This window comes from Tachyglossus aculeatus, chromosome 4, assembly GCF_015852505.1.
Source record: "Tachyglossus aculeatus isolate mTacAcu1 chromosome 4, mTacAcu1.pri, whole genome shotgun sequence".
Classification (NCBI taxonomy): domain Eukaryota; kingdom Metazoa; phylum Chordata; class Mammalia; order Monotremata; family Tachyglossidae; genus Tachyglossus; species Tachyglossus aculeatus.
In genome coordinates, this window is record NC_052069.1 from 21,973,734 (window position 1) to 22,000,400 (window position 26,667).

Consider the following 26,667-nt stretch of genomic DNA (forward strand, 5'->3'; position numbering starts at 1 on the left):
CCGGGACCGGCGGGAGGACCGGGACCGGCCGGAGGACCGGGAACAGGAGGACCGGGAGCGGGAGGAGGAGCAGCAGCGGGCGGGCCCGGCACCGAGGTGATCCAGGTCACCAACGTCTCCCCGAGCGCCAGCTCGGACCAGATGCGGACCCTGTTCGGTTTCCTGGGAAAGATCGACGAACTGAGGCTCTTCCCGCCCGAGTGAGTGCCCCCCCCGCCCCCCCCCCCCCCCCCCCCCCCCCCCCGCGCCCAGCATTCATTCATTCATTCACACATTCATTCATTCAAGACCGCCAACTGTGTGCAGCGCGCTTGGCAAGTCCAAGTTGGCAACATGCACAGACCGTCCCTACCCAACAGCAGGCTTACAGTCTTCAAGACCGAGCCCCGGAAGCTTCCTCTCGAAAAAGGAAAGAAGTCGGCCCGCAGGATCCCCGATGTTATTCTTGACCCGGCTGTAGTAGTAATAATGATAATAATAATAGCGTTTGTTAAACGCTTAGTATGTGCAAAGCACTGTTCTAAGCCCTGAGGGGGATACACGGTTGTCCCACGTGGGGTTCCGAGTCCCGGAGGCTTCCTCTCGAAAAAGGAAAGAAATCGGCCCGCAGGATCCCCAGTGTTATTCTTGGCCCGGCTGTAGTAATAGTAATGATGATGATAATAATAATAATAGCATTTGTTAAATTCTTAGTATGTGCAAAGCACTGTTCTAAGCACTGAGGGGGATACACGGTTGTCCCACATGGGGTTCCGAGTCCTGGAGGCTTCCTCTCGAAAAAGGAAAGAAATCGGTCCGCAGGATCCCCGATGTTATTCTTGGCCCGGCTGTAGTAGTAGTAATTATAATAATGATGATGATGGCATTTGTTAAACGCTTAGTATGTGCAAAGCACTGTTCTAAGCGCTGAGGGGGATACAAGGTTGTCCCACGTGGGGTTCCGAGTCCCGGAGGCTTCCTCTCAAAACAGGAGAGAAATTGGCCCGCAGGATCCCCGATGTTATTCTTGGCACGGCTGTAGTAATAGTAATGGTGATAATAATAATGATAATACTAATAATAATAATGATAGCATTTGTTAAATGCTTAGTATGTGCAAAGCACTGTTCTAAGCGCTGAGGGGGATACACGGTTGTCCCACATGGGGTTCCGAGTCCCAGAGGCTTCCTCTCGAAAAAGGAAAGAAATCGGCCTGCAGGATCCCCGATATTATTCTTGGCCCGGCTGTAGTAATAATAATAATAATGATAGCATTTGTTAAATGCTTAGTATGTGCAAAGCACTGTTCTAAGCGCTGAGGGGGATACAAGGTTGTCCCACATGGGGTTCCGAGTCCTGGAGTCTTCCTCAAAAAAGGAAAGAAATCGGCCTGCAGGATCCCCAATGTTATTCTTGGCCCGGCTGTAGTAGTAGTAATAATAATAATAGTGATGATGATGATGATAGCGTTTGTTAAACGCTTAGTATGTGCAAAGCACTGTACTAAGCACTGAGGGGATACAAGGGTGTCCCACGTGGGGTTCACAGTCTTCATCCCCGTTTTACAGATGAGGGAACAGGCTCCGAGAAGTTCAGTGACTTGCCCGAGGTCACAAAGCAGATAAGTGGCGGAGGTGGGAGTCAATCAATCGTGCTTATTGAGCATTTACTGTGTGCAGCGCACTGAACTAAGCACTTGGGAAGTACAAGCTGGCAACATATAGAGACTGTCCCTACCCAACAGCAGGCTCACAGTCTAGAAGACCGAGCCCCGGAGGCTTCCTCTCGAAAAAGGAAAGAAATCGGCCTGCAGGATCCCCGATATTATTCTTGGCCCGGCTGTTATAATAATAATAATAATAATGATAGCATTTGTTAAACCTTAGTATGTGCAAAGCACTGTTCTAAGCGCTGAGGGGGATACAAGGTTGTCCCACGTGGGGTTCACAATCTTCATCCCCATTTTACAGATGAGGGAACAGGCTCTGAGGAGTTCAGTGACTTCATTCATTCATTCAGTTGTATTTATTGAGCACTTACTGTGTGCAGCGCACTGTACTAAGCGCTTGGGCAGTACAAGTTGGCAACATGTAGAGATGGTCCCTACCCAGCAGCGGGCTCACAGTCTAGAAGGGGGAGACAGACAACAAAACATATTAATAAAATGAATAGAATTCATTCATTCAATCGTCTTTATTGAGCACTTACTGTGTGCAGTGCGCTGTACTAAGCGTTTGGGAAGTACAAGCTGGCAACATATAGAGACCGGTCCTACTCAACAGCGGGCTCACAGTCTAGAAGGGGGAGACAGCCAACAAAACATATTAATAAAATAAATAGAATTCATTCATTTATTCATTCAATCGTATTTATTGAGCACTTACTGTGTGCAGCGCACTGTACTAAGCTCTTGGGAAGTACAAGCTGTCAACATTATAGAGACCATCCCTACCCAACAGCTGGCTCACAGTCTAGAAGACTGAGCCCTGGAGGCTTCCTCTCAAAAAAGGAAAGAAATTGGCCTGCAGGATCCCCGATGTTATTCTTGGCCCGGCTGTAGTAATAGTAATAATAATAATGATGATAGCATTTGAACGCTTAGTATGTGCAAAGCACTGTTCAAAGTGCTGAGGGGGATACAAAGTTGTCCCACGTGGGGTTCCGAGTCCCGGGGGCTTCCTCTCGAAAAAGGAAAGAAATCGGCTTGCAGGGTCCCCGATATTATTCTTGGCCCGGCTGTAGTAATAATAATAATAATAATTATGATAGCATTTGTTAAATGCTTAGTATGTGCAAAGCACTGCTCTAAGCGCTGAGGGGGATACAAGGTTGTCCCACGTGAGGTTCACAGTCTTCATCCCCATTTTACAGATATGGGAACAGGCTCCGAGAAGTTCATTGACTTGCCCGAGGTCACACAGCAGTCATGTGGCAGAGGTGGGATTTAATCAATCGTATTTACTGAGCACTTACTGTGTGCAGAGCACTGGACTAAGCGCTTGGGAAGGCCAAGTTGGCAACATATAGAGACCATCCCTACCCAACAGCTGACTCACAGTCTAGAAGACCGAGCCCCGGAAGCTTCCTCTCGAAAAAAGAAAGAAATCGGCCTGCAGGATCCCCAATATTATTCTTGGCCCGGCTGATAATAATAATAATAATAATAATAATAGCATTTGTTAAACCTTAGTATGTGCAAAGCACTGTTCTAAGCACTGAGGGGGATACAAGGTTGTCCCACGTGGGGTTCACAGTCTTCATCCCCATTTTACAGGTGAGGGAACAGGCTCCGAGAAGTTCAGTGACTTGCCCGGGGCCACGCAGCGGACATGTGGCGGAGGTGGGATTCGAACCCACGACCTCTGACTCCAGACCCGTACTCTTCCCACCGAGCCACGCTGCTTCTCAGTACTGCGGTCGTGGCCGCTGCACAGCACCCCTTTTAATCCCTGCTGTTTTTCGAGCGCCTATCGTGCGCAGAAGGCACTGTGCGAAGCGTTTGGGAATGCATTTATTCAATCGTACTTATCGAGTGGTCACTGTGTGCAGAGCACTGGACTAAGCGCTTGGCAAGTACAATCCGGCCACAGATAGAGACCGTCGCTACCCAACGACGGGCTCACAGTCGAGAAGCGCAGCCCCCAACTGCGGGGACCTTACAGCTTGCCTCCTTTTCTGGCTTTTTGCAACTCAACCCTTTTTTTGCTGCTGGATGGTTAGGGCGTGGGTTTTTATAAAGAGGCAGGAACTCAGCCGTTGATCCAAAACAGAAGTCTCTACATCTGGCCTCGAGTGTGAGACATAAGGATGTATTTTTTTTTCCCAGAGAAATCCATAGCGTTCAGGACAGCCATAAATCGTTTGTCACCGAACGTGGTGGTTAGCTTCACTAGTCGACTCTCACGTGCCACCGCCACCGACTCTCTGACCTTGGATAAGCCTAACCTCTGTGTCCACTTTTACCTTGCCCGTCCGTACTGACGGTGAAACGTTCCCTTGCAATTTTCCCATTTTAATGTTGTATTTCGTCTTGCACCACGAAGGGTTCAGAACAGCCAACATTTGGTCTGTGGTGATCATCGTTTTCACCCTCCCCTACAAAAGGTGCAGATCTGGCTAGTTGGAGCTGGAGCTTTCATTTCCGTCCCCTCCCCCCCCCACAAAAACTAAGAACACATGTGAATTAAAAATACAATAAGTATAGTTAGATGAGTATTAGCGTATGGGAGTTAGGACCCGAGTTCTAATTTCTGCTCTGTTCTCCGCCGTGTGACCGTGGTCAAGTCACTTTACTTCTGTGCCTCGGTTTCCTCGGTATCTGTAAAATGGGGATTAAATGTTCCTACCTCGTCTCTGAGCCCTATTCATTCATTCAGTCGTATTCATTGAGCGCTTACTGTGTGCAGAGCACTGTACTAAGCTCTTAGGAAGTACAAGTCTGGCAGCCTATAGAGACGGTCCCAACAACGGGCTCAGTTTAGAAGGGGGAGACAGACAACAAAACAAAACATGGAGACAGGTGTCAAAATCGTCAGAACATGTGGGGCAGGGACTGTCCGACTGTCTGATAACCTTGTGTCTACCACTTGACCCATGGTGAGTGTTTAAGAGATGAGGTTTATAAAAAAAGATTTCAGTGGGCCCCTTTGTCAAATGATCTTTGGTAGGGCATGGTTGACCCGTAATGACCTGAATGTGTTCATTCACCTGGCCAACTGCTCAATCAATCAATCAATCAATTATATTTATTGAGAGCTTACTGTGTGCAGAGCACTGTACTAAGCGCTTGGGTAGTGCAAGTTGGCAACATATAGAGACGGTCCCTACCCAACAGTGGGCTCACAGTCTAGAAGGGGGAAACTGCCCGTTTCTCAGTGGCCAGATGGAACCATTCCTGACCCAAAGATGGCATGGCGTTGGTGGGTGTCTTACCAGTACAGGAAAATAGATCTCTAAAGAGCATCCTTATTGTCAATTTTAGCATTGTCGTATTTATTGAGTGCCTACCGCGTGCAGAGCACTGCACTAAGCGCATGGAAAGAACAAATCGGCAACATTATAGAGGCGGTCCCTACCCAACAACGGGCTCACAGGGATATGGCCGTATACAGTTCAGCACTAATCCATAGAAGAAGGAAGTGTGTTTTACCCTTTGGTATTAGCAGGCCACCCACCTAGATTTCCCTAACCAGCCAGATTTTGTCAGCTTCACTGTCCAGACGGTGTACGAACACCCCATGGAGGTTTTGGTGGTTTTTTAATGAAGAACCCTTAGATTTTATTCATACATTCAATCGTATCTCTTGAGCGCTTACTGTGTGCAAATTTTATTCTCCTTCCCCCTCCTTAACTCCAACAATTTAACCTACCCTTTACTTGCCTTGAGAAATTAAAACATTCTTATGCTGCTCTGCTAGACTTACAGTTTCTTCTCCCTTCACAGCATCCCTGTTTTGTAGGTTTTCATTTGTCAGAAGGAATGAGGGGGTATCCAAGCAGGTATGACCCCCCTGGCTATAGGAATTGATCTATTTTAAGTATAATGGTTCATGACTACTGATTAAAAAGCAGACACATTCCCTTGTCTTTTGACCTGGTTGGCCTGGCTGTATATCCAAACCTGTCTGATCTCAGGTGCCTAAATGGCAGCCACCTGTAGTGTGTAATATGGGGAAGATTGTTCTGGATTCCATTTAGCAAAAAAAAGAAAGAAAACTTGGATTTTGTTTTTAGGGAGTCTGCCGATGTTCTGATGAAATCTCACATGCCTTTAACTTAAATGTACTTTGAAAATGCTTCAAAATCAGTAGGGATAAATAATTTTAATTTGCCTTAGAGTGGCATTTTTTTAAGTGATTAGAGTGAAAATAAAGTAGGAGATGCTTATAAGTTGTATTCTCCAATTCATTACTACTAGAGCTTAAGCCGCTGAGTTTTGTATCCTTTGCCCTGCTCAGCCTCTCAATTTCATGTGGAGCATTTATGTAGCCCAGCCTTGCAGCCGGCTCCTCATTCGGCCTGAGTCCCCTAGCAGATAGCTCTCACAAAAGAAATTGGGAGGTGGGATGGAATACAAATTAAGGAGATTTTCGTAGTAGTAGTTTTTAAACCATAAGAGTGGTTTTTCAGGTCTTACAGTGGGCTAAGCACTCGGATACAAGAAAATGAAATCAGGCATAGTTCTCGTTTTGCACGTGGTGGTTAAAACATGCTCACGTTAACACCGTCCCCCCCCCAGGGCTCGGTCTGAACCCCCATTTTACAGCTGGGTAATTGAGGCCCAGAGAAGTTAGGACTTGACCGAGATACATGACAGACAAGTGGCGGAGCAGCATTAGAACCCAGGTCCTCCTGACTTGCAGGCCTGTACTCTAGCCACTAGGCCCGGCTGCTATTTGAGTGCTTACAACGTGGAGAGTACTTGTAGTGGAGGAGCGTACTGTTCTCTACTGTCTGATTAGACCAATTGTTTGACATGTTCAGTCCAAGTGCCAGGAGGAGAGGGGATGGCGGGGGCAGGGGAAGCACCACTGGAGCCTGAAAAGGGACTGGGGTGCTGCCATCTGGTTATCTTCCTGGAACCAACCCCCAACGATAGAGTTTCCAAATACTGGATCCACAGCGATATTTATTGAATGCTTACCCAGTGCAGAGCAGTGTACCGAGTGCTTGAATTTGAAAAGTAAACAATCAGATTCGGTTTAGATGCATTCCAAGCAGAGGGAGCCGGGTCTTTTTTGTCCGTACGGCTCCATCTTCACTTTGGGCTCCTCCGGCCACTCATCTAATGCAGTCTTTTCTCCCCTCTCTTTTAGTGATTCACCACTGCCAGTCTCATCACGTGTCTGTTTCGTTAAGTTCCATGATCCAGACTCCGCAGTTGTGGCTCAGCACCTGACAAACACTGTATTCGTCGACAGAGCTTTGATAGTCGTACCGTATGCAGAAGGTTTGTACTTTTTGTTTTGTTTAATGACCCGTGAGGCCATCCTACGATGACCATCTACCTCAGTGTAGTTTTGTAGAGAGAGCTTTAGAAGCATGCTAAAGAGCTAAGAAATTAATATTTTGAAACCCTTGGTATACTGCGGCTCTTAGTTTCTCTTTGATCCAATTCTTTTCATCGTGGTCACACGTGCGTTGGAGAGTCGAAACTTTCCGTATTTTTTGCGAGCTACGTTCAAAGTTCAGCAAATGACCATTTTTTGAAAGTTTAAAAAAAATTTGTCCTTTAAGTTCCAGATCCTTGGGAGAGAACCATTTAACCAGTTAAATGTAGAGTGTAGCGTATCGTCCCTTAGAGGTAAAAAAGTTCATTACGTGAACATTTATAGATGATAAAAACTGCATGACTCTTCCGTTTTGAGAGTAAATAGGTCACTTACTACTCTTCATTCTCAGGATATTTTTTTTAATCGTTGTTATTTTTTAGGGGCGGGTTGGTGGGGAGGGCAGTGATAACTTGAAAAGGATTTTTTTTCTCCATTTTGTAACTTCCAGTATACCAAGGGTTGGAATGACTGGTTTTTGCCAGAAGCCAAAATTCTTAATAGGTTAGGTGCCAGATGGGCACTGGGTATTTGGCTTGATTCCGTAGTTTCTTGTTCAGCCTTGCTATATATGATAGAATTATCACTAAATAATAAATTCTTCTCTCTGTTATTTGTGTGTGTGATTTTTGTAGTGGAGAAGGCAAATGCAAAGCCCTTCCAGATGACTGAAAAACAGTGGGTCCTCTGCAGCTACAGGGGATTCTAGACATTAACTAAAGGCCAGCAAGCACTCAAGTCCCCCAAGGGTTTTTCTGGTGTAACCACTTGTTAACTACCTTTTTCTCTCTTTTTACATTTTAGGCTGTTAAAGTAATTTGGCAGGAAAAAAAAATGAGCAGGCTTTGGGGATTAAATTTTTCAGTAACACCGACAGGCCAGCAGTTTTACAGACCTGTAAAACTTTGAGGCGCACTTTAGAAGAATTCCAAATGTACTGTTACTTGATATATCATATCATGTATTGCAGGTCACGATTAAGAAAGTTAAGTAGAGTTATATAAAATTTAAATGATTAGCGATGCCTCTATGGTCTGAATACATCGGACTTCTAAAGATGTTTCGCTCAGGACCTTTATTCTTGATATCTCTGTGCCTATTCTACCATCTGGTGTTTCCGACTTAAATTTGCACCATGGCTTGTAATATCATTGGTCACGTGCCCTACTTCTGAAAATTTTGGAAAATTGCTTTTTACTGAGAAATACGTTCTGATCGTTGGTTAAAACGTGCTAGAGTAACAGTACATCTGTCTCAATAGCATGGAAGGGTTTCAGCCCAATTTTAAGGATTAAGAGAAAACAATTAACATTTATTTGGGTTTGCATTTGGTTAAGTGATTCTGTTTCTGTCAACCTGCATGTTAGAGGATAAACCTGACGTTAAGGGAGATCTGGCCATTTTTAATTCAGAATGGGACACATGCAGATGTTAAAGGACCCTAGTCTTGGTACACATCATGAGTCACGTGCCGGTCATGTGGATGGTGTAACGATCTCATTTTTCGAGTGAGCCAGTTAAGAGAAACCTTGTTGGTTAAGCACGAGATCACAGCTCCCAAACTCTGAACGTGATACGTACGGCACCTCACGATGTAACGTCTAATTTTCACCTGATATCACGTTACACAGTTGCACTGTTGTGGAATTATTTTCAAGTGAGGGGTCTCTTGCAACCAGGGGTTTCTTTAGAAAAATCACAAACTCGGCCGCCTAAACGTCTAAGCTGATGTGCTGTATCACCCACTAACTATCACATCGCTGCCCAGAGACTCATTCCCTGTCTCCCAGTCCCACTTGTATGTTTTAACTCTTACACTTTTGGTGTTGGCTGTGGCCCCGTTATAGAACTATACCGAGCAAGCTCACGGTAAGGCCTAGTGGTAACTGGGAAAGTTGTGATATTCCTAGATTTGGAAGGAACTCTAATATGAATGGAATTGGGGGTTATTCCTTGGTTAATGTTTGTTTCTTTTGTCTGTTTCTTTTTCTTTCATTTCTACACATTCATGCAGTATTTCATGGTTCTATCAAAGCAGCAGTAAAAAAAAAACTCTTGACGCATGAAAATTAACTGGTGAGGGGCCTCATTGCTATTTTTAAATCGTAGTTTATATTTTTTAATAGTTTTTTAAAGAAAAAAAATCAGAGGATCGGATGCATGATTTTTTTTTTTTTTTAATGGATGCAGATCTTCTCTCAGGTGTCTCAAGATAAAGTTCAAGAGGATTTATATTTAGCTTGGCAGAAATGTTGCAATTGCACTGATTTGAGATATGTAGAAACGTAATATATCCTCTTCTGAGACATAATTTTGCATGCAAAATTATCCCATAATCTCTAGGAGTATGTTACTATATCAATGCATTAATGCCCTATATCTAAATGATCTTCTCCGCCCCTCTCCCTCCATAACTCTTGGTATCTAAATTGATGACAGCTCTGACACAAGCAAGATAACAGTGCTGTGTATTATACATTTGTTTATATTATCGGCACTTCTCAGTATAGGTGGAAGGAACCATTACCTTTATTTAACAGTGGTTTTTCTTTTTTGTTGTTGTGTTTTACAGTTCTTTTCCCTGGTTCAGCCTGAACTATATACCAGGCCCTGCTGAAAATACCACCCAACAGTTTTCTTCTGCAGCTTATCCAGTTTCTCTTAAGTGCCCTGTACATATTGTATGTTTTATGATGAGATGCAGTTTCTTAATATGTATTTCAGAGATACTACTGGTATTTGAAAATATGTAGTTAAATTTGTCTTATTGAACTCTCATTTTGGGGGCTTGGGCACATTAACAGATTAATCCATCTGTATAGGGCTTTTGCTGTTGGATAGGAGTAGAATTATCTTCCCGAGGACGTCTTACGACGGTAGGCCCCTTAGTAAGACTCGTTCTGACTCCGCAAGCGAGGCCTGAAAGCCGGGCGCCGTTGTCTCTGTGGCACCGAGAGGTTTGAGGCCAAGCTCTCCTTTGAGCCGGCGTTACGCGGCCTCATTTTTTCGGTTCGGTTAGCCTGGCGCGTAGCGGACCCCCAAACGCTTTACTGCACAGGTAAGGAATGTGCCCCGGTGGACCCAAGCGCGCACACCCCCCCAGTGGGTATTCCTTCAGAGAGCTGCAGAAACTTTTCCTGGTCATTTTCACGAGTCAGCAAAAGCCCTATGCTCGATTCCACAAAATATTTCCTTTCATACCTCTCTTCTCTTTAGTTTTTACAAAAAGTTGTATGGTAGGGGTAAGAGGAAAGAAAAAAAAAAGGATAGTGAACTGTACCATATTATTAACCCCTAAATCAAACTTTTTTTGTCTTGTGTATCTTGATTTTTCTGTGTGCTTTATAGTGAAGCGGCCGACACGAGTCGTTGTTCATAAAACAGCTTTTGAAAGTTGAGAGCACACCCCTGGAGAACCGACTGTGCTTGCTTACGTTTGGTTCATGACTTAAAAATCGAGTACAGGTGATGAAATCTTGGCAGTGTTAACAAAAAAGTAGTGTGTATTGTGCTATTTTTTTTTTACTCTAGAAACTTAACCATTTGTAGAGACAAAGGAACAGTCAAATTTTCACACATTGAAGTTGCATTCTGACATAAAAATTAATGATAAAAATGAATAGAAATCAAGCTTTATATTTTAGCCAACATAAGTACTTTCAACAAACTCAGGTGGTGTATCAGGGAGACATTTTCTGGGTGTATTTGTGTGTTTTCTGTCTTGAAAAAGAATGCGTTCTAATGCAAGGACATTTCTCTGCAGGAGTTATTCCTGATGAGACTAAGGCTTTGTCTCTGTTGGCCCCGGCTAATGCAGTGGCAGGTCTTCTGCCTGGTGGTGGACTCCTGCCGACTCCAAACCCACTAACTCAGGTAATAACAGTTCCCGTTCGGCCAAGTGACGGCGAAGAGTGGAGGCCCGTGTTGACGTGACTGTGAATTAGCACCGCGGTCTACCTTTGAGTCAGTCCGTGGAGGGGGTGGCGGGTGGGGGGCATCTGTTGAGCGCCTGCTTGTACGGAGAGCACCGTACTGAGGGCTGGAGAGAGGGCGGCAGACACCGTTACGCTTTGAAATCTGATCTGAAAGTGTTTCCGAAGCCCCTGCCAGCAGTGAGCGCTCAGTAAACGATATTGATGGTGAAGACGTTTTCCATGGCCGTGGCCTTGGGACGTTTTCGGGACAAGATTTAGGCCAAGTGGCTAGAAAGTAAGTTCGTCCAGGCCAAAGGCTCCTGACTCTTTAGTCTCTTACCTTTTAATCTTCCCTGTTCGGTGTGGGATGATGTAGGATTAATGGTCTTTCTCCCCCGCCTTTCCACAACTACCTCTCTTTAGCTAGACCCGTGTGTTATACTGGTATATGTTTCGTCATTGGTCGCATCTCAGGTGATATATTTGATTAATAGCTGTTTAAGAATAGAGCGAGAATCTCTAGCGCTCCTCCGCGTCAACATTTGTTTTACCCCAACCCTCTGACCTCCCTAAGTTTATTTTTCGAGCTTGAGGACCGGGAGAGGGGAAGAAATAAAGAAACAAAAGGTGCAAATGTTCAGTTGCGCTGCACTTTTGCTTTTCTGGTCCTCGCCCGGGCTGGGTGTGAGGGGTTCCGCCTCGTGGCCCCTGTGAGGGGCAGTCACCTCCCTGGGTTGTTGGCTGGCCCCCATTTCGCTTTCCATCTGTGAGTCTGCGTTACAACGAAAGGTTTATCCCACGCAGCCCCCCGGTTTGGGTCACACACCGATTTTGGTGGTACACATAGGTGGAAAAAGGGCCCCAAACCCACAGAGCGGTGGTGGGTTTGCTGACTTTGTTTAGTCGGTTGGGCGAAATACGAAGTTCAGCCTCCCAGGATACTTTCCTAGTGGGCGAGAGATGGGAGAAGTAGGAGATCCTGAAACCCCATCTCGGGTTCATATAGTGGTCTTTTTTCCCAGATTGGTGCTGTTCCTTTGGCTGCTTTGGGAGCTCCTGCCCTTGACCCTGCCCTTGCCGCTCTTGGACTTCCTGGAGCAAACCTGAACTCTCAGGTATATTTTTTCCCGTCCTTCTTTTCAGAAGTGTCCAGAACTCTCCTGGAAATGTTAAGCACACTTCAACTTTGAGTTGGTTTCTTTCCTGTACCCAGTTCAAGACATTTCCTGCTCCCAGGGACTCCATTCCATGTCTCTGGGCTGCACGGTATTTTGAGAGCTTTGGGATGGTTTTGTAGGGGATGGCTGTTACCGTCTTCCAGGACACTTGCGTAGGCATTCGTCGGGTTACCGCTGCAGGGGTCATTCCAAGCAGCTTTAGGAAAAGACAGTCTTCAAAATGGGGATGTGATTGCTGCTGGTGAATGGCATTTTTTTCAAGATCTCAAGCAAAGTAGTTTTCACTGTGGGTGAGGGGTCTATAAAATCTGGCATTTCGGGGGACTGTGTGGAAAATGACAGGATGGATTTGCAGGAAAATCCGTTTGACATTCTCAGCCATTATGTGAAATTGTAGTCACCGCACGTGCAAGAATGAAAATGGTCCAGGAGGCTGGTATATGCCGGGCGTTTCATTGCTTTCTTGAAGAGCTCCCAGATTGGCATACAAGTTCAGATACTTACTGTGTTCTTTGTTTTTCCAGTCTCTTGCAGCAGATCAACTACTAAAGCTTATGAGTACAGTGGATCCCAAGTAAGTTTGTTTTTTGTTTTCGTTTTTTTCTGTTGTTGAAGGCATGTGATGGTTGCCCTCCTCGACACTGAGAATAACTGATTTGATCAAATCTTCACAGTTGGTCATAAGAAATGAACTTGTAGGAGCCTAAATTGTCTATCAGACCTAATTCTCTCTCGTTACATTTTGCTGTGCTGTTCTGAGAAGTGGAATTTATGGGTGAACTCTGTGTGACTTCAAGCATGTGCTTCTGCCAGACTTGTTTTTTTCTGACACCATCCTCTCCTTCCTGTGTGGCCGATCTCATTCTCCTTTGCTGGTCCCCCCTCTACCTCCCACTCCTTAACTGTGAGTGTCCCACTGCTTAGTTTTGGGTCCCCTTTTATTCTCAATCTACTCTCCCCTCCCTCGGAGAAAGTCATCTGCTCCCACGGTTTCAACTTCCACCTATTTACGGATGACTTCCATAGTTACTTAACTAGCCTCGACTTCTGCCTCAAAACCTGCCTCCGGGGCATCACTGTGTGGTTGTTCTGCCAGGAGAAGCAGCCCGGCCGAGTGGAAAGAGCCTGGACCTGAGAGTCAAAGGACTTGGGTTCCAATCCCGGTCCCGCCACTTGTCTGCTGTGTGGTCTTGGGCGAGTCCCTTCACTTTTCCTGGCTTCCTCTTCTGCAAAGTGAGGATCCAGTACCTGTCCTCCCTCCTACTTAGAGTGCAAGCCCGTGCGGGACCTGATCATCCTGTGTCTACCTCCACGCTTAGTACGGTGCCGGGCACATAGTGAGCGCTTAACAAATGCCCCAGCTGCTCTCCCTCTGTGTCATCTGTGCACTTGGATCTGTGACCTTCGGGGATTTGGTAGTCATCTCAACCTCACAGCCCTGATGTACATATCCTCGAATTATTTATTGTAAATTACAGATTTATATTAATGACTGTCTCCCCGTCTAGACTGTAAGCAGGGAACGTGTTTACTAATTCTGCTGTTATTCTCTCTCAACCGCTTGGTACAGTGCTCTGCCCATAGTAAGCAATCAATAAATACCATTGATGGTGATCAAGCACATGTCCAAAATGGAACTAGTCATCTCTCCACCCACTCTTCCAGCCCCCATAGTCAGTCTGACACCAATTCAATCCTCTCAGTTCTTCCTCCACAACATCTGCAGAATCCATCCCTTCCTCTCCATCTAAACTGGCATCCCACTGGTCCCAGCACTTGTCCTACTCTGACTCTGTTGCATCTGCTGTCTGTCCTCCTTCCAGGCCGTACTTCACTCTGCCGCCCCGGCCGTTTCCGTAAACCAGTACGCTGAACACGACTCCCATTATGTTCTTTTCCCCTGTTTCACTCTCTTGCCTCCTCCTACCTGTAATTTATTGAGTTGCTTGATTCCCCCATTAGATTGTAGGATGATAACATGCTACATCGCCTGAAACAACGCTAGCACAAAGTGTGAGTGGTGTAGCTTTTCAGAAGGTGACAAAGGAGAAAAATCAACCCTCCAAATGATCTGTTTCCCTAACAGAAACTTAGTTGGGAAAGCTACCACCTTCCCCCTCATCTCGTGTTTAAAAAAAACAAACAACAGAAGCATTGTGGCTCAATGGAAAGAGCACGGGCTTTGGAGTCAGAGGTCATGGGTTGAAATCCCGGCTCCTCCAAATGTCAGCTGTGTGACTTCGGGCAAGTCACTTAACTTCTCTGGGCCTCAGTTACCTCATCTGTAAAATGGGGACTAAGACTGAGCTCCATGTGGGACAACCTGATCACCTTGTAACCTCCCCCAGCGCTTAGAACAGTGCTTTGCACATAGTAAGCGCTTAATAAATGCCATTATTATTATAAACTAAATTCCTTTGGTTTCCCAAACTTTTGATTAGCCCTGATTTCAGACAGTAGATTTTTATGGCCAGAATTTCAGATTGCAATTGGTCTGGTCTGTTTTCAGGTTGAACCATGTGGCTGCGGGTCTCGTTTCACCAAGTCTGAAATCAGATACCTCCAGCAAAGAAATAGAGGAGGCAATGAAAAGAGTCCGTGAAGCCCAGTCACTGATTTCTGCTGCGATAGAACCAGGTAAACCTAAATCATTCAGTTGGGTTTGCGGGGGTGAGTGTAGAGTTGAATGAATAAAGGCCTTTAAACCTAATTTTCTTTTGATATCAGATAAGAAAGAAGAGAAACGAAGGCATTCAAGGTCAAGGTCACGCTCGAGGAGGAGGAGGACTCCATCATCATCTCGACACAGGTTAGACTCCCAGACTTTACCATTTCAGGCCTACTGGCGCGTAGAAATCTCTTTTCGATGTGAATGTAAATATTCCTTAGGCCGTAGTATTGGGAGGTTTTTTTCGGGGGTGGGTGGCTTGGGTTTTTGTTTTTTTTTTTTTTAGTGAAACCATTTTCTTTAGTAAAAAGCGGGTCATTCAACCCATTTCAAGCGACTGCCCATTTGGTTATTGAAGTAGTTGTGTTTTTTAAGCTCCTACTGTGTGCAGAGCACTCCCCAGCATTGGGAAAGACATGGGTGAGAATTTCACAGGCCCTGGCTCGCAATCTAAGAGTAAAATAAGGAGAGGGAACTTGAGTGTGATCTACTTTCGGTCACTAAAATAAGTTGGATAACTGGTGTTGACCTGAGCCAGTATTCAAGTATGTTCTCTTTTGGTGATTCTCTGCCATTTGCTGTTGACCAGATCTGCATTTCTCGTTCAATATTTGAGTGCTTACTGTGTGCAGAGCACTGCACTAAGCACTTGGGAGAGTACATTACAACAATAAACAGTCACATTCCCTGTCAAATTGAATTGTCGCCACACGTTCGTGGGAGCATATGTATGTGTTGAAGACTGGCTCACATTTCCTGACTCGTTCCAGCTATTCTCTTTGGCACAGGGACTTCCTGTTAGAGGCAACGAAAAGTAGAGGTGTCCTATGGACCAAATGAAGCTGCCGTATTTTAAACTTGACTGTGGCTCTTTTTGGGTCGCTTAATAATTTTGTACTTTATGCTTACGTTAGGCGATCAAGGAGCAGATCCAGGAGGAGATCGCATTCTAAGTCCAGGAGCCGGCGGCGATCTAAGAGTCCGCGGCGGCGAAGGTCTCATTCCAGAGAGAGGGGGAGAAGGTCCCGGAGCACCTCCAAAACCAGGTGATTTCCTGTTGGGATTTTTTTTTTTTTTTGGCAATCTTGATATAACTTTGTGAATTAGGAAGAATGTGGCCTTGGACCGTTCCCTGGAATTGCCTAGAGTGGAACACTCTGCCTCCACAGCCTGTGGGTGGGTCAGGAGGAATAATTAGCAGGGCACGAGTGCGTCCCCCACCGCAGCTGCCGTGGACAAGCTGTTCTCCAAATTGAAGGGCCTTGGCTCCAGCACAGTGCAGAACCACGGGCCCCATTAAAAGGAGGGACCTGCCGTGCTCTTGGAAAGAGTTCCCAGAGCATCTGGATAATGTCAGTCAGTGTTATTGAGCATTTACTGTGTGCCACCCATTGTTTTAAGCACTTGGGAGAATACAACCGAATAGGTAGACCTGTTTCCTCTCCCCGAGAGGCTTACAGTCTGGAGGAGATGGGTGGTAGCAGCCTCGCGGTACCAGTGTGTCCCCTCTCAGCATCCACTTTGGGTGACATCTTGGAGTTGCCGGTCCCCTCCGGAGGCAGGTTCAGCGTGGTACAAAACCGGCCAGCGCCTGTGCCATCCCCACTGGTGGAGAGACTTGGGTCCGCAGACCTCCCCAAACCCACAGCGGCTGCTCCGTGGTTGGGTCACCATGAGGAACGGCTGGCCGACGACGTTCCCTGGTGCGGGTGTCCGGGGGAACCGGGGGCGCTACGGTTCTGGGAGTAAATGACACGTGATGCCGTAGGAGGATTTGAGAGAGAGCCTGGCACGTTCCATCCAGAGCTTTTTCCTGTGTGGGCAACCCACTTCCCAGAAGTTGGACGGTCTATTTGAGGAGAAAATAGAAAAGGCTATTGTGTGCTCTGCATCCAGTAACCACTTAGTGAAAACGATTGCTACTCTGTCTCCTTCGGCGCTGTCTGGACAGTGTCGGGTGTGAACCGTCCATAGATGCCCCTTAGGAGAAGCAAGTGACAGCAGAAGAGAAAGAGGGTTCGTGTGGCCTGTTCCACTGCTGCAAGACTTGAACCATTTCCACTGTTGCTCTTACAGATTGGACATTCAACAATGGGGAATATTGTGAACTATCTGTGTCTGCAGCATTTTGCTCGACTGCCAAATCAGTCAGTTGTATTTATTAAATGCTTAATCAATCAATCAATCAACCAATCGTATTTATTGAGTGCTTACTGTGTGCAGAGCACTGTACTAAGCGCTTGGGAAGTACAAGTTGGCAACATATAGAGACAGTCCCTACCCAACAGTGGGCTCACAGTCTAAAAGTCTAACTCCATGTAGAGCACTGCGCATTTGGGAGAGTATAATATATCAGAGTCAGATACATTCCCTGCCTGCCTACAAGGAGTGTCAAATACATTAACAAATGTAATTCTTTTCTTTTAAGAGATAAAAAGAAAGAAGAAAAAGAAAAGAAACGTTCCAAAACTCCCCCAAAAAGCTACAGCACAGCCAGGCGATCAAGAAGCGCAAGCAGGTAATTTGTCTTCTCTTTTCTCCTGATGAATTCCAGGTGATCCTTAGTGCCCCTTTTAATGCCGGGGGTGACCCAAAAAAGCACTGTAAATTGTGATTTTCTGATGGGTATTGTTATCGAGTGATTCAAGAGTAATTCCTCTAGTGGATGTTGCTTTCCAAATTCAAACTAAACCTGAGACTTGTTTTTATTGCATCATTCCGATTTTCTGTATCAAAAGAATGTCTACAGTCAACATTACATCATTGTTGCTTTTTCTGCTCGAAGTTCTGAGTCCTAGTCCATCAGGCCGTGGCCACCGGCTGGTTCCCACTGACTCCCTCGACAGAGAGGCGCTCTTCCTGGGCCTCTAAAGCAAATGCATTAGTGTCTGGGTGAACTTACCCTCTCAGGAGACACATTGTGTGCTGAGCATGTTCAACTTGTCCAACCTTTTTACTGTGGCTAAAGTAACTCATTCTCTCCTTTGGAATCAGAACTTCGCTCTTCCATTTTAAAAAAAAAAGAGAGAGAAAAAATCCAAGAAGATTGAGCCCTCTTTTCTTTTCGTAATAATGTGCTTACTCTGTGCCAGGCTTACTGTTCGAAGAGCTGGGATAGATGCAAGTCAGTCAGGTTGGACACAGTCCCAGACCCACGTGGAGCTCACGCTGTTAATCCCCATTTTACAGATGAGGTAACAGGCTGAGAAGGGAAGTGACTTGCCCAAGGTCACGTGGCAGACAAGTGGCGGAGCTGAGATTAGAACCCAGACCCCTGATGTATCCACTGTCACACTGCTTCAGTTCTCCTCAGTATCAGCTGGAGTTGTTCTCTTTATTCATCCCCCCTCCCAACCACACAGCACTTCATTTATTTATGTATATTGATGTCTGTCATCCCTTAATTTATTTATGTATATTAATGTCTGTCATCCCCTCTAGACTGAAGCTCATTGTGGGCGGGAAACGTGTTACATTATTGTACTCTTCCAAGAGCTTAGTACAGTGCTCTACACACAGTAAGCTCTCAGTAAATATAATTGCCTGACAGACCAAGATGACGAATGGCTTGTAAAACGACATTAAAAAAGAAAGAAAAGATCCAGGATCCTAGTGGACTGTGAACTGAACATAAGGCAAGTCGCACAGTGGTAGCCAGTGTTTTAAAAACGGGCCCATACTGGAATGTGGGGGGAGAGAATTTTAAGAGTCTGGAGGCCGTGCCTCCATTACTTGTAAGGCTGGTTGTCCTAAGGACCCCTGTGTATCCATTGGGTTCAGTGAACCCTGCTGAACACTTGGAAAATACACCTGAAGCACCAGACATGATGTCATCCCACAAGAAACTGGAAGTTTAATGCCGGGGGCAGATCAGCAAATGCGTACAAATCGAGCAGCTGGAATAGAAAAGCAGCAAGGCCGAGTGGAAAGAGCACGGGCCTGGGAATCAAGGACCTGGGTTCTAGTTCCGGCTCCATCGCTTGTCTGCCGTGTGACCTGGGGACAAGTCGCTTCATTTCTCTCTGCCTCAGTAACCTCATCTGTAAAATGGGGATTAAGACTGAGCTGCTTTGGGGACAGGGACTGTGTCCAACCTGATCAACTTGTATCAACCCCAGAACAGTGCCTGGCACATAGTAAGTGCTTAGCAAATACCATTTTTTAAAAAATTGCTGACTGTACAGGTATGTTTCTGTGCACAAGTGCTGCTGAACGAGGGCAGAAGTAGAACAAGTGTCAGAGGGGAGCTTGGGAACTGGCAGAGAATTGGGAAAAGAAAATGTTGGCCATCAGGACTTGGGGAAAGAAACCAATTAGAAACTTTTAGGAATCCCTTGCCCTCTGCTCTGGGAGGTAGAAGACTCCAACTTCTTCTGTGTTGTCTCCCTTCCCCGCACCCCCAGGCCAGTCCCACCCATTTATCTGCTCCAACTTCTCTCGAGTGCTTTTGGCTCTCTACAGTGGGCATGCCCTCTTCTGCAAACGTATCTGGGGTGCATCACTCACACAAGTGAGATCCCAACTGTGAGCTCCCCTCTAGACTTTAAGCTCCTGGTGGGCAGGGAATATGTCCACCAAGTCTCTCTCAGATGTGTAGTACAGGCTCTGTTCATTGTAGGGACTTAATAAAGATGATTGTTGCTGAGGTGCAAGTTGAAGTACAGAGGATTTTCCTATCTGCCACTAGTTAAATTACTCCCATGTTGATAGTATTTATTGAGTGCTTAGTACGCAGGGCATGGTTGTTAAGCGCTGGGGAGATCCCAATACAACAGAATTACCGACATTTTCCTTGCCCACAACAAGCTTTCTGTCTAGACGGGGAGGGATATGGGAATTTAGCGGCATGAGCTACGCTAAAGGACAAAGGTGGCTGTCTATTAGTTACCGGTTTCTGAAAATACCAAGAGAATTAGGCCTGCAGGACCAGTGTGTCCTTTGATGATTTTCTTAGGATCTCTTTAGTGGCCCTTAAGGTAAATAATAATAATAATAATGACATTTATTAAGTGCTTACTATGTGCAAAGCACTGTTCTAAGCGCTAAGATAGACGTCTGTATACATTATGCACATTAGGCCTCCATGCCCTTGAATTGCTTTTCACTCGGCCTTTTAGGAAGATTTTAGTCAAACGTAAGTGCTGGGGATCCACAGTCAAGATATATTGCCCAAGGCCTTAGAGCGTGTAGTTTATTTGGGAGCAGGCCAGGTTAAGAATTACTAGCTTGTCCCTAGGTTATATCATGGCACACTGTCTTCTAATTAACCCGCTTGTAATGAGCTCAGCAAATCTGACGAACTTTCACCCTAGAGCTCTTGGCTCAGAAAAAGTATACGTTTGCTTTTGGAAAGTGAAGCACAGATTAACTACTAGATTCAGATCATGACGCTGATTTTGTTGCGATGTGGTCGAAAGTTACTTTGTCAGAAAAATTCTAACTTGGAACCCAGTACTGAGTACGGAATGTTGTAGAAAGTAGACAACTAGTTATACACCATTCCTGTAATTAATGATTGAAAAGCACAAGTGCCTCATCTGATTGGTTGCCCTTTGGAGTTTACATTTCTGTTTAAAATGGTTCATGTGTCTTTTCTCCACCTGTGCACCTCTCTTGCAAGGCCTGTAATGACCCAGTTGCCTTTTGGCTAAGACATTTGGCAAGTCGCTTCTCTGTTCCTCAATTACCTCATCTATAAAATGGGAATTGAGACCTTGAGCCCCATGCGGGACAAGAACCGTGTCCAACCTGATTTGCTTCTGTCCTCCCCAGCGCTTAGTACAATGCCTGGCACATAGTAAGTGTTGAACAAATGCCATAATTATTATTGTATTTCCCTCATCTGAGCAAGCAGCTCATTTCAAAGATTATTGCATCATCGTTTTCATTAGAGATGGACATCTTGGATTCTTGCCATATGGTCTCTGTTTCTTGTAGACATGTTTCAGCTCTTGTTCATATTCCCATAAATCCTTCTTCCATTCAATTCCGCTCTCTCATTCACCCCACACATCCAATCCATCACCAGAACCTGCCGGTCTCACCTCCACAGCATCACCAAGATCCGCCCTTTCCTCTCCATCCAAACCACTACCTTGCTGGTTCAATCTCTCATCCTATCCCGACTGGATGACTGCATCAGCCTCCTTTCTCCGATCTCCCATCCTCCTGCCTCTCCCCGCTTCAGTCTATACTTCACTCTGCTGCCCGGATCATCTTTGTACAGAAACGCTCTGGGCAGGTCACTCCCCTCCTCAAAAATCTGCAGTGATTGCCTGTCAACCTATGAATCAAGCAAAACGTGGCACAGTGGAAAGAGCCCAGGCTTGGGAGCCAGAGTTCTAATCCTGCCTCTGCCATTTGTCAGCTGTATGACCTTGGGCAAGTCACTTAACTTCTCTGTGCCTCAGTCACTTCATCTTTAAAATGGGGATTAAGACAGTGAGTCCCACATGGGACAAGCTGATCACTTTGTATCCCCCGCCAGCGCTTAGAACCGTGCTCCACACATTGTAAGTGTTTACCAAATGCCATCATCATCATTATTATTCAAGGCTGTCCATCACCTCGCCCCCTCCTACCTCACCTCCCTTCTCTCCTTCTACGTCCGAGCCCACACCCTCCGCTCCTCCGCCGCTAATCACCTCACATGGCCTCGTTCTCGCCTGTCCCGCGGCCGACCCCCCCAGGCCCATGGCCTTCCCCTGATCTGGAATAATATAATAATATAATGATGGCATTTATTAAATGCTTACTATGTGCAAAGCACTGTTCTAAGCGCTGGGGAGGTTACAAGGTAATCAGGTTGTCCCACGGGGGGCTCACAGTCTAAATCCCCATTTTACAGATGAGGGAACTGAGGCGCAGAAAAGCTAAGTGACTTACCCAGAGTCACACAGCTGGCAAGTGGTGGAGCGGGGATTTGAACCCATGACCTCTGACTCCAAAGCCCATGCTCTTTCCACTGAGCCATGCTGAATGCCCTCCCTCCACACATCTGCCAAACTAGCTCTCTTCCTCCCTTCAAAGCCCTACTGAGAGGTCACCTTCTCCAGGAAGCCTTCCTAGACTGAGCCCCCTTTTTCCTCTCCTCCTCCCCATCACCCCCCCCATCCTACCTCCTTCCCCTCCCCACAGCACTTGTATATATTTGTAGACTTATTGCTCTATTTATTTTACTTGTACATATTTACTACTCTATTAACGATATGCATATAGCTATAATTCTATTCTAACGGTTTTGACACCTGCCTACGTGTTTTGTTGTCCGTCTCCCCCTTCTAGACTGTGAGCCCGTCGTTAGGTAGGGACCGTCTCTATATGTTGCCGACTTGTACTTCCCAGGCGCTTAGTACAGTGCTCTGCACACAGTAAGCACTCAATAAATACAATTGAATGAATGAATGTTCTGCCCAGAAGGTTGAAGGTGGTTCCAGTGCTGTCATAAAAACAGATGCCATCTTACCCTGAGGAGAATGTCTCACCACCTGGCTGTTTCTTCCTTGGTTGGGCAGAGTTTGCCAATGAAATTATTATGCTAAAATTTGGCTAAAGAGTCTGGCGACTGAGCATGCCCAGAATTGCATCTACAAAATTCTTCTTGGGAGGGTACAGGAAAAAGAGTAGAGGAGCAGCGTGGCTCAGTGGAAAGAGCCCGGGCTTTGGAGTCAGAGGTCATGGGTTCAAATCCCGGCTCCGCCAATTGTCAGCTGTGTGACTTTGGGCACGTCACTTGACTTCTCTGGGCCTCAGTTCCCTCATCTGTAAAATGGGGATTAAGACTGTGAGACCCCCGTAGGACAACCTGATCACCTTGTAACCTCCCCAGCGCTTAGAACAGTGCTTTGCACATAGCGCTTAATAAATGCCATCATTATAATACGTGAAACATCAAGTAGTCGGTCTTATTGTTCATCTGCTTTGTAGAGCACTCTACTAAGCATCTGGTAATCAATCAATTGTATTTATTGAGCGCTTACTGTGTACAGAGCACTGTACTAAGCGCTTGAGAAGTCCAAGTTGGCAACATATAGAGACAGTCCCTACCCAACAGTGGGCTCACAGTCTAAAAGGGGGTAAGACTATACTAGACTTAGAAGATGCCCTAAGGGGGAGACAGACACAAAGTAATTACAAGTAGAAGAGAAAGGATAAATGGGCAGGTGAATAAATGTTTTTAGTAAAGGTATTTTGGTCAGCGTCTAAGTGCTATGGTGAATGTGAGTGCAGAAGTATAGTTGAGAGGATATAACCTGGGAAGAAGAAGAAAACTTAATTGAGAATGACCTCCTCATCTGTAAAAATGGGGATTAAGACTGTGAGCCCCACCTGGGACAACTTGATCACATTGTAGCCCCCCCAGCGCTTAGAACAGTGCTTCGCACATAGTAAGCGCTTAACAAATGCCATCATCATTATAATTATTATTATTATTACCTCCTAGAAAGGTCATAAAGATGAGGAGATTCACAGTCTGGGGGGTTTGAATAGAGGAGGAAATGCTCCAAGCATTTGAAAGGGGTCAGAGAGGTGAGATCCGTGGCACAGTAAGTAGGTGAGCTTGAGAAGGACAGAGATTGCGAGCTGGGGGTGTGGTGGGAGAAGAGAGCGGATGAGAGAGAGAGAGAAAGCTGGTTGAGTGCCTTGCAGCCAGTGGTGGGGGTTTCTGCTTGAAGAGGGAGGAACCAGTGTCATGCTTGACCCCGTGGAACGAAATATTCATTGGCAGATGTCTTGGTCATACAGTGTCCGTTTGCTTCTGGGTACTGAATGTATACATACAAAGCCCCAACAGGAACACTTTGTCGTTGGTCGCTGTTTTACAGTAAACTCTTATTTATACCTCTTTGTCGCATGTCATTTTTTTTTTTTTTCGAATGGAATCTCTCTTGCCCATATCAATCAATCAATCGTATTTATTGAGCGCTTACTGTGTGCAGAGCACTGTACTAAGCGCTTGGGAAGTACAAGTTGGCAACATATAGAGACAGTCCCTACCCAACAGTGGGCTCACAGTCTCAAAGCCTATATGTCTATACACACACACAGTCTATATGTCACAGTGTAGACTGTATATAGTCACAGTCTATATGTTGGCAGAGGCCTAAATTGGGAGTCTTTGACTCCCTGGCAAGGACAGTAATCCCATCATTTCCCTAGGAATGGCCTCTCCACTCTGCACCTGAGGGAGGAACTCTAGCTGGCTCCTATTGCGAACCAGTCGTTCCCACAAGCCCTGCGTCGGTTAGCTAGCCCGACCTGTTGATTTTTCACTGTCACCAACTCTGGGATTGACAAGAACTCCTGAACCTCGGAAGGCTGATTTCAGCCGGAATACTTTGAGCGATGAGCCCTCTTGGTTAACTTTTTCTATTAGGATGGGGGTGGCTCATTCTTCAGAATCCGCATGATCCCTCCTGGCAGAGATTCTTGCTCCGTAGGAGCGAGATGGCACAGCGTTTCCTGCGCTAGCCCGACGGAAAAGCTGACTTTTGTTGGCTGTGGGCTGCGTTTGGCTGTTTAAAAACCAGTTGTCCTCTTGCTTATAGAGAGAGGCGACGCAGAAGAAGCAGGAGTGGAACGAGGTCACCTAAAAAACCACGCTCTCCGAAAAGAAAGATGTCCCGGTCACCATCTCCGAGAAGGTGAGGAAATGAAGGTGTTCTTTCTGATGGATTTCATGAGGGGAATTAAGGAGTCACCCAGTGGAAGTAAGTCTCTGAATTTGGACTGTTGTTCAATATCTAATGAGTCGTTAACTGAGTTATACATTCAAACTCAGCAGCCGGCTTGCCCACCTCAGGTCGGGTGGTGGTAGCTTTGAAGCCCATTCAGGTTGTAGATGGAAGGAGGGACTGGAGTGGAGATGTGCTTTTCTCCCACCCTCTCGAGATCCCTGTTCTCGGAGTTCTGGGGCTTTGAACTCACATCAGGGAGAAAGTTGTTGCACAGATCAGTCGGTGGTATTGATCCGCGTGCTTGTCTATCTGGCCCATTCCCAAGGCCTTCGGCACCTGGGAATGTTGAGGAAATAAAACACTGGGGAGCTGGCTGGCCACACTCCGCTGAATGTGATTCCGTCCCCCGAAAAATTCATTTTGCTGCAAGTTTCTACAGGGAGGGAGGAATTCTCCAACCCAAAGCCTGAAGACAGGTGACCCAGACCCCCAGTAGAGCCGGAGCACTTCTGAATCACGTGTACTGTCGTCCTAGGCATAAAAAGGAAAAGAAGAAAGATAAAGACAAAGAGAGGAGCAGAGATGAGCGGGAGAGATCAACAAGCAAGAAGAAGAAGAGCAAAGACAAAGAGAAGGACCGGGAGCGAAAATCGGAGAGCGACAAGGACGTAAAAGTATGCCCACAGCCTAATTTCCTGGAGAGCGAGCGTTCCAGCCCTGCTCTCTGTTCGGTAGGCGGCGTCTGAAGCAAATTTTAACTTTCTTATTCTCCTCGGCAAAGCAGGTTACTCGGGATTACGATGAAGAAGAACAGGGCTACGACAGCGAAAAGGAGAGGAAAGAGGACAAGAGAGCTGCCGAAACGGCTTCCCCCAAGGCAAAGGAGTCTCCGGTGGAAAAGGGGAGTGGCGACTCCCTGAGAGAATCCAAAGTGAACGGAGATGACCATCACGAAGAAGACATGGATATGAGTGATTGAAAAGTTGCCTCGGAACGGGAGTCCAACTGTACCCATGCATCAGTGTCATTCCTCTGTGTGATTTCTTTATGCTGTATTTCTTAAATCCTAAACCTAGATGTAAACAGCTCTGAGCGCTGAGTGGTCGTCCAAGTCCCTGATATTAGTTGTTTCCACCCAAAGCTTTGATAGGAAGTGACAGGCGGGTCACCACCCTCGTCCTGGCCCGAGCCGACGGCGGCGCCCCGGCGCTGCCTCAGCCCGGGCCCGCGGTGGCAGGCTGCATGACTCTACAGCAGGCATGGATTGTTTTATGTTGTATGATCTCCTTTAGTAAATAAGCTCACTTAGTATTTCTAGAGTTCGATCAGTTGCCGTAATAGAACCGTATAGGGAATGCACTGACTGCATGTTCCTTGTGGCAGGGGTATCCGTAAATGTTACTAAATCCTCCAGCAGGTGATGGATCGGCTTAAGGGTCTCAAGTGTGGTGACATGACAAATTAACCTAGTTTCACGCGGAGGTAAACATTCTGAAGTAGGTAGATAATCTCCTTTAGCCTCTTCTGTGGGTTCTGTTTAGCTTTGGAAGGTTAAAGATGCGCTAACCTCTTTTGGTAACGAATCAGGCGGCTCCGTTTGGTTGCAGATATAACTGCCCCTGGAAGATGGGCAGAAAATCGGGAAGTAGAGTGACCCCTCTGCGTCGTCGGGAGCCGAAGTATTTTTATTTTTTATTTCTGTGATGCCGGTGCCCCCTGCCTTGGCATCGATGAAACCTGTCACCCCAGTGCTGGCTTTTTAATGGTTGACCTTTCTCTCTCTGGTTCTTAATTTGGGGGTTTTTTTGTTTTGGTTTCGTTTTGGTTTTTGGTTTCGTTTTGGTTTTGAGCTCAGTAATGCAAAAAGGGGTAGTGCATTTTAAATTGACCTTGGTCTGCTTTTAAGAACAAGTCTTGATATAATGTAATTCTTCTTTGATCTCAAGTTGTATAAACTAATGAATTTGTGTTCCTGTCACCGCAGTAGTAATCTTACGCCCACAGGATTCCATGTTATGCAAAAGTAGTTAGGCAAAGCTGTTTTCTTAGTTTAAAAAAAAAAAAGTTTCGGAGCTTTTACTTTTGTGCAGGTAAAGACAAAATTAGGCTACAGTCCGTGCCATGTTGATGTACAGTTTCTGAAATTGTTTTACAAGACTTTGATAATAAAACCCTTAAACTTACGCTCCTGTTCCTGTAAAA

At 45.9% G+C, this 26,667-nt stretch overlaps 1 protein-coding gene across 1 annotated transcript; it reads left to right on the top strand.

The window, feature by feature from the left end:
* On the top strand, positions 1-26,667 carry SRSF11 (serine and arginine rich splicing factor 11; the record flags this gene model as incomplete). The annotated part of the gene is made up of 12 exons (XM_038745608.1): positions 1-200; positions 6,795-6,928; positions 10,792-10,901; positions 11,965-12,057; positions 12,645-12,694; positions 14,630-14,757; positions 14,848-14,929; positions 15,703-15,834; positions 17,217-17,306; positions 24,337-24,432; positions 25,001-25,139; positions 25,250-26,667. Coding segments are annotated over 12 exons (1,449 nt in total), but the record flags the coding sequence as incomplete, so codon positions are not given.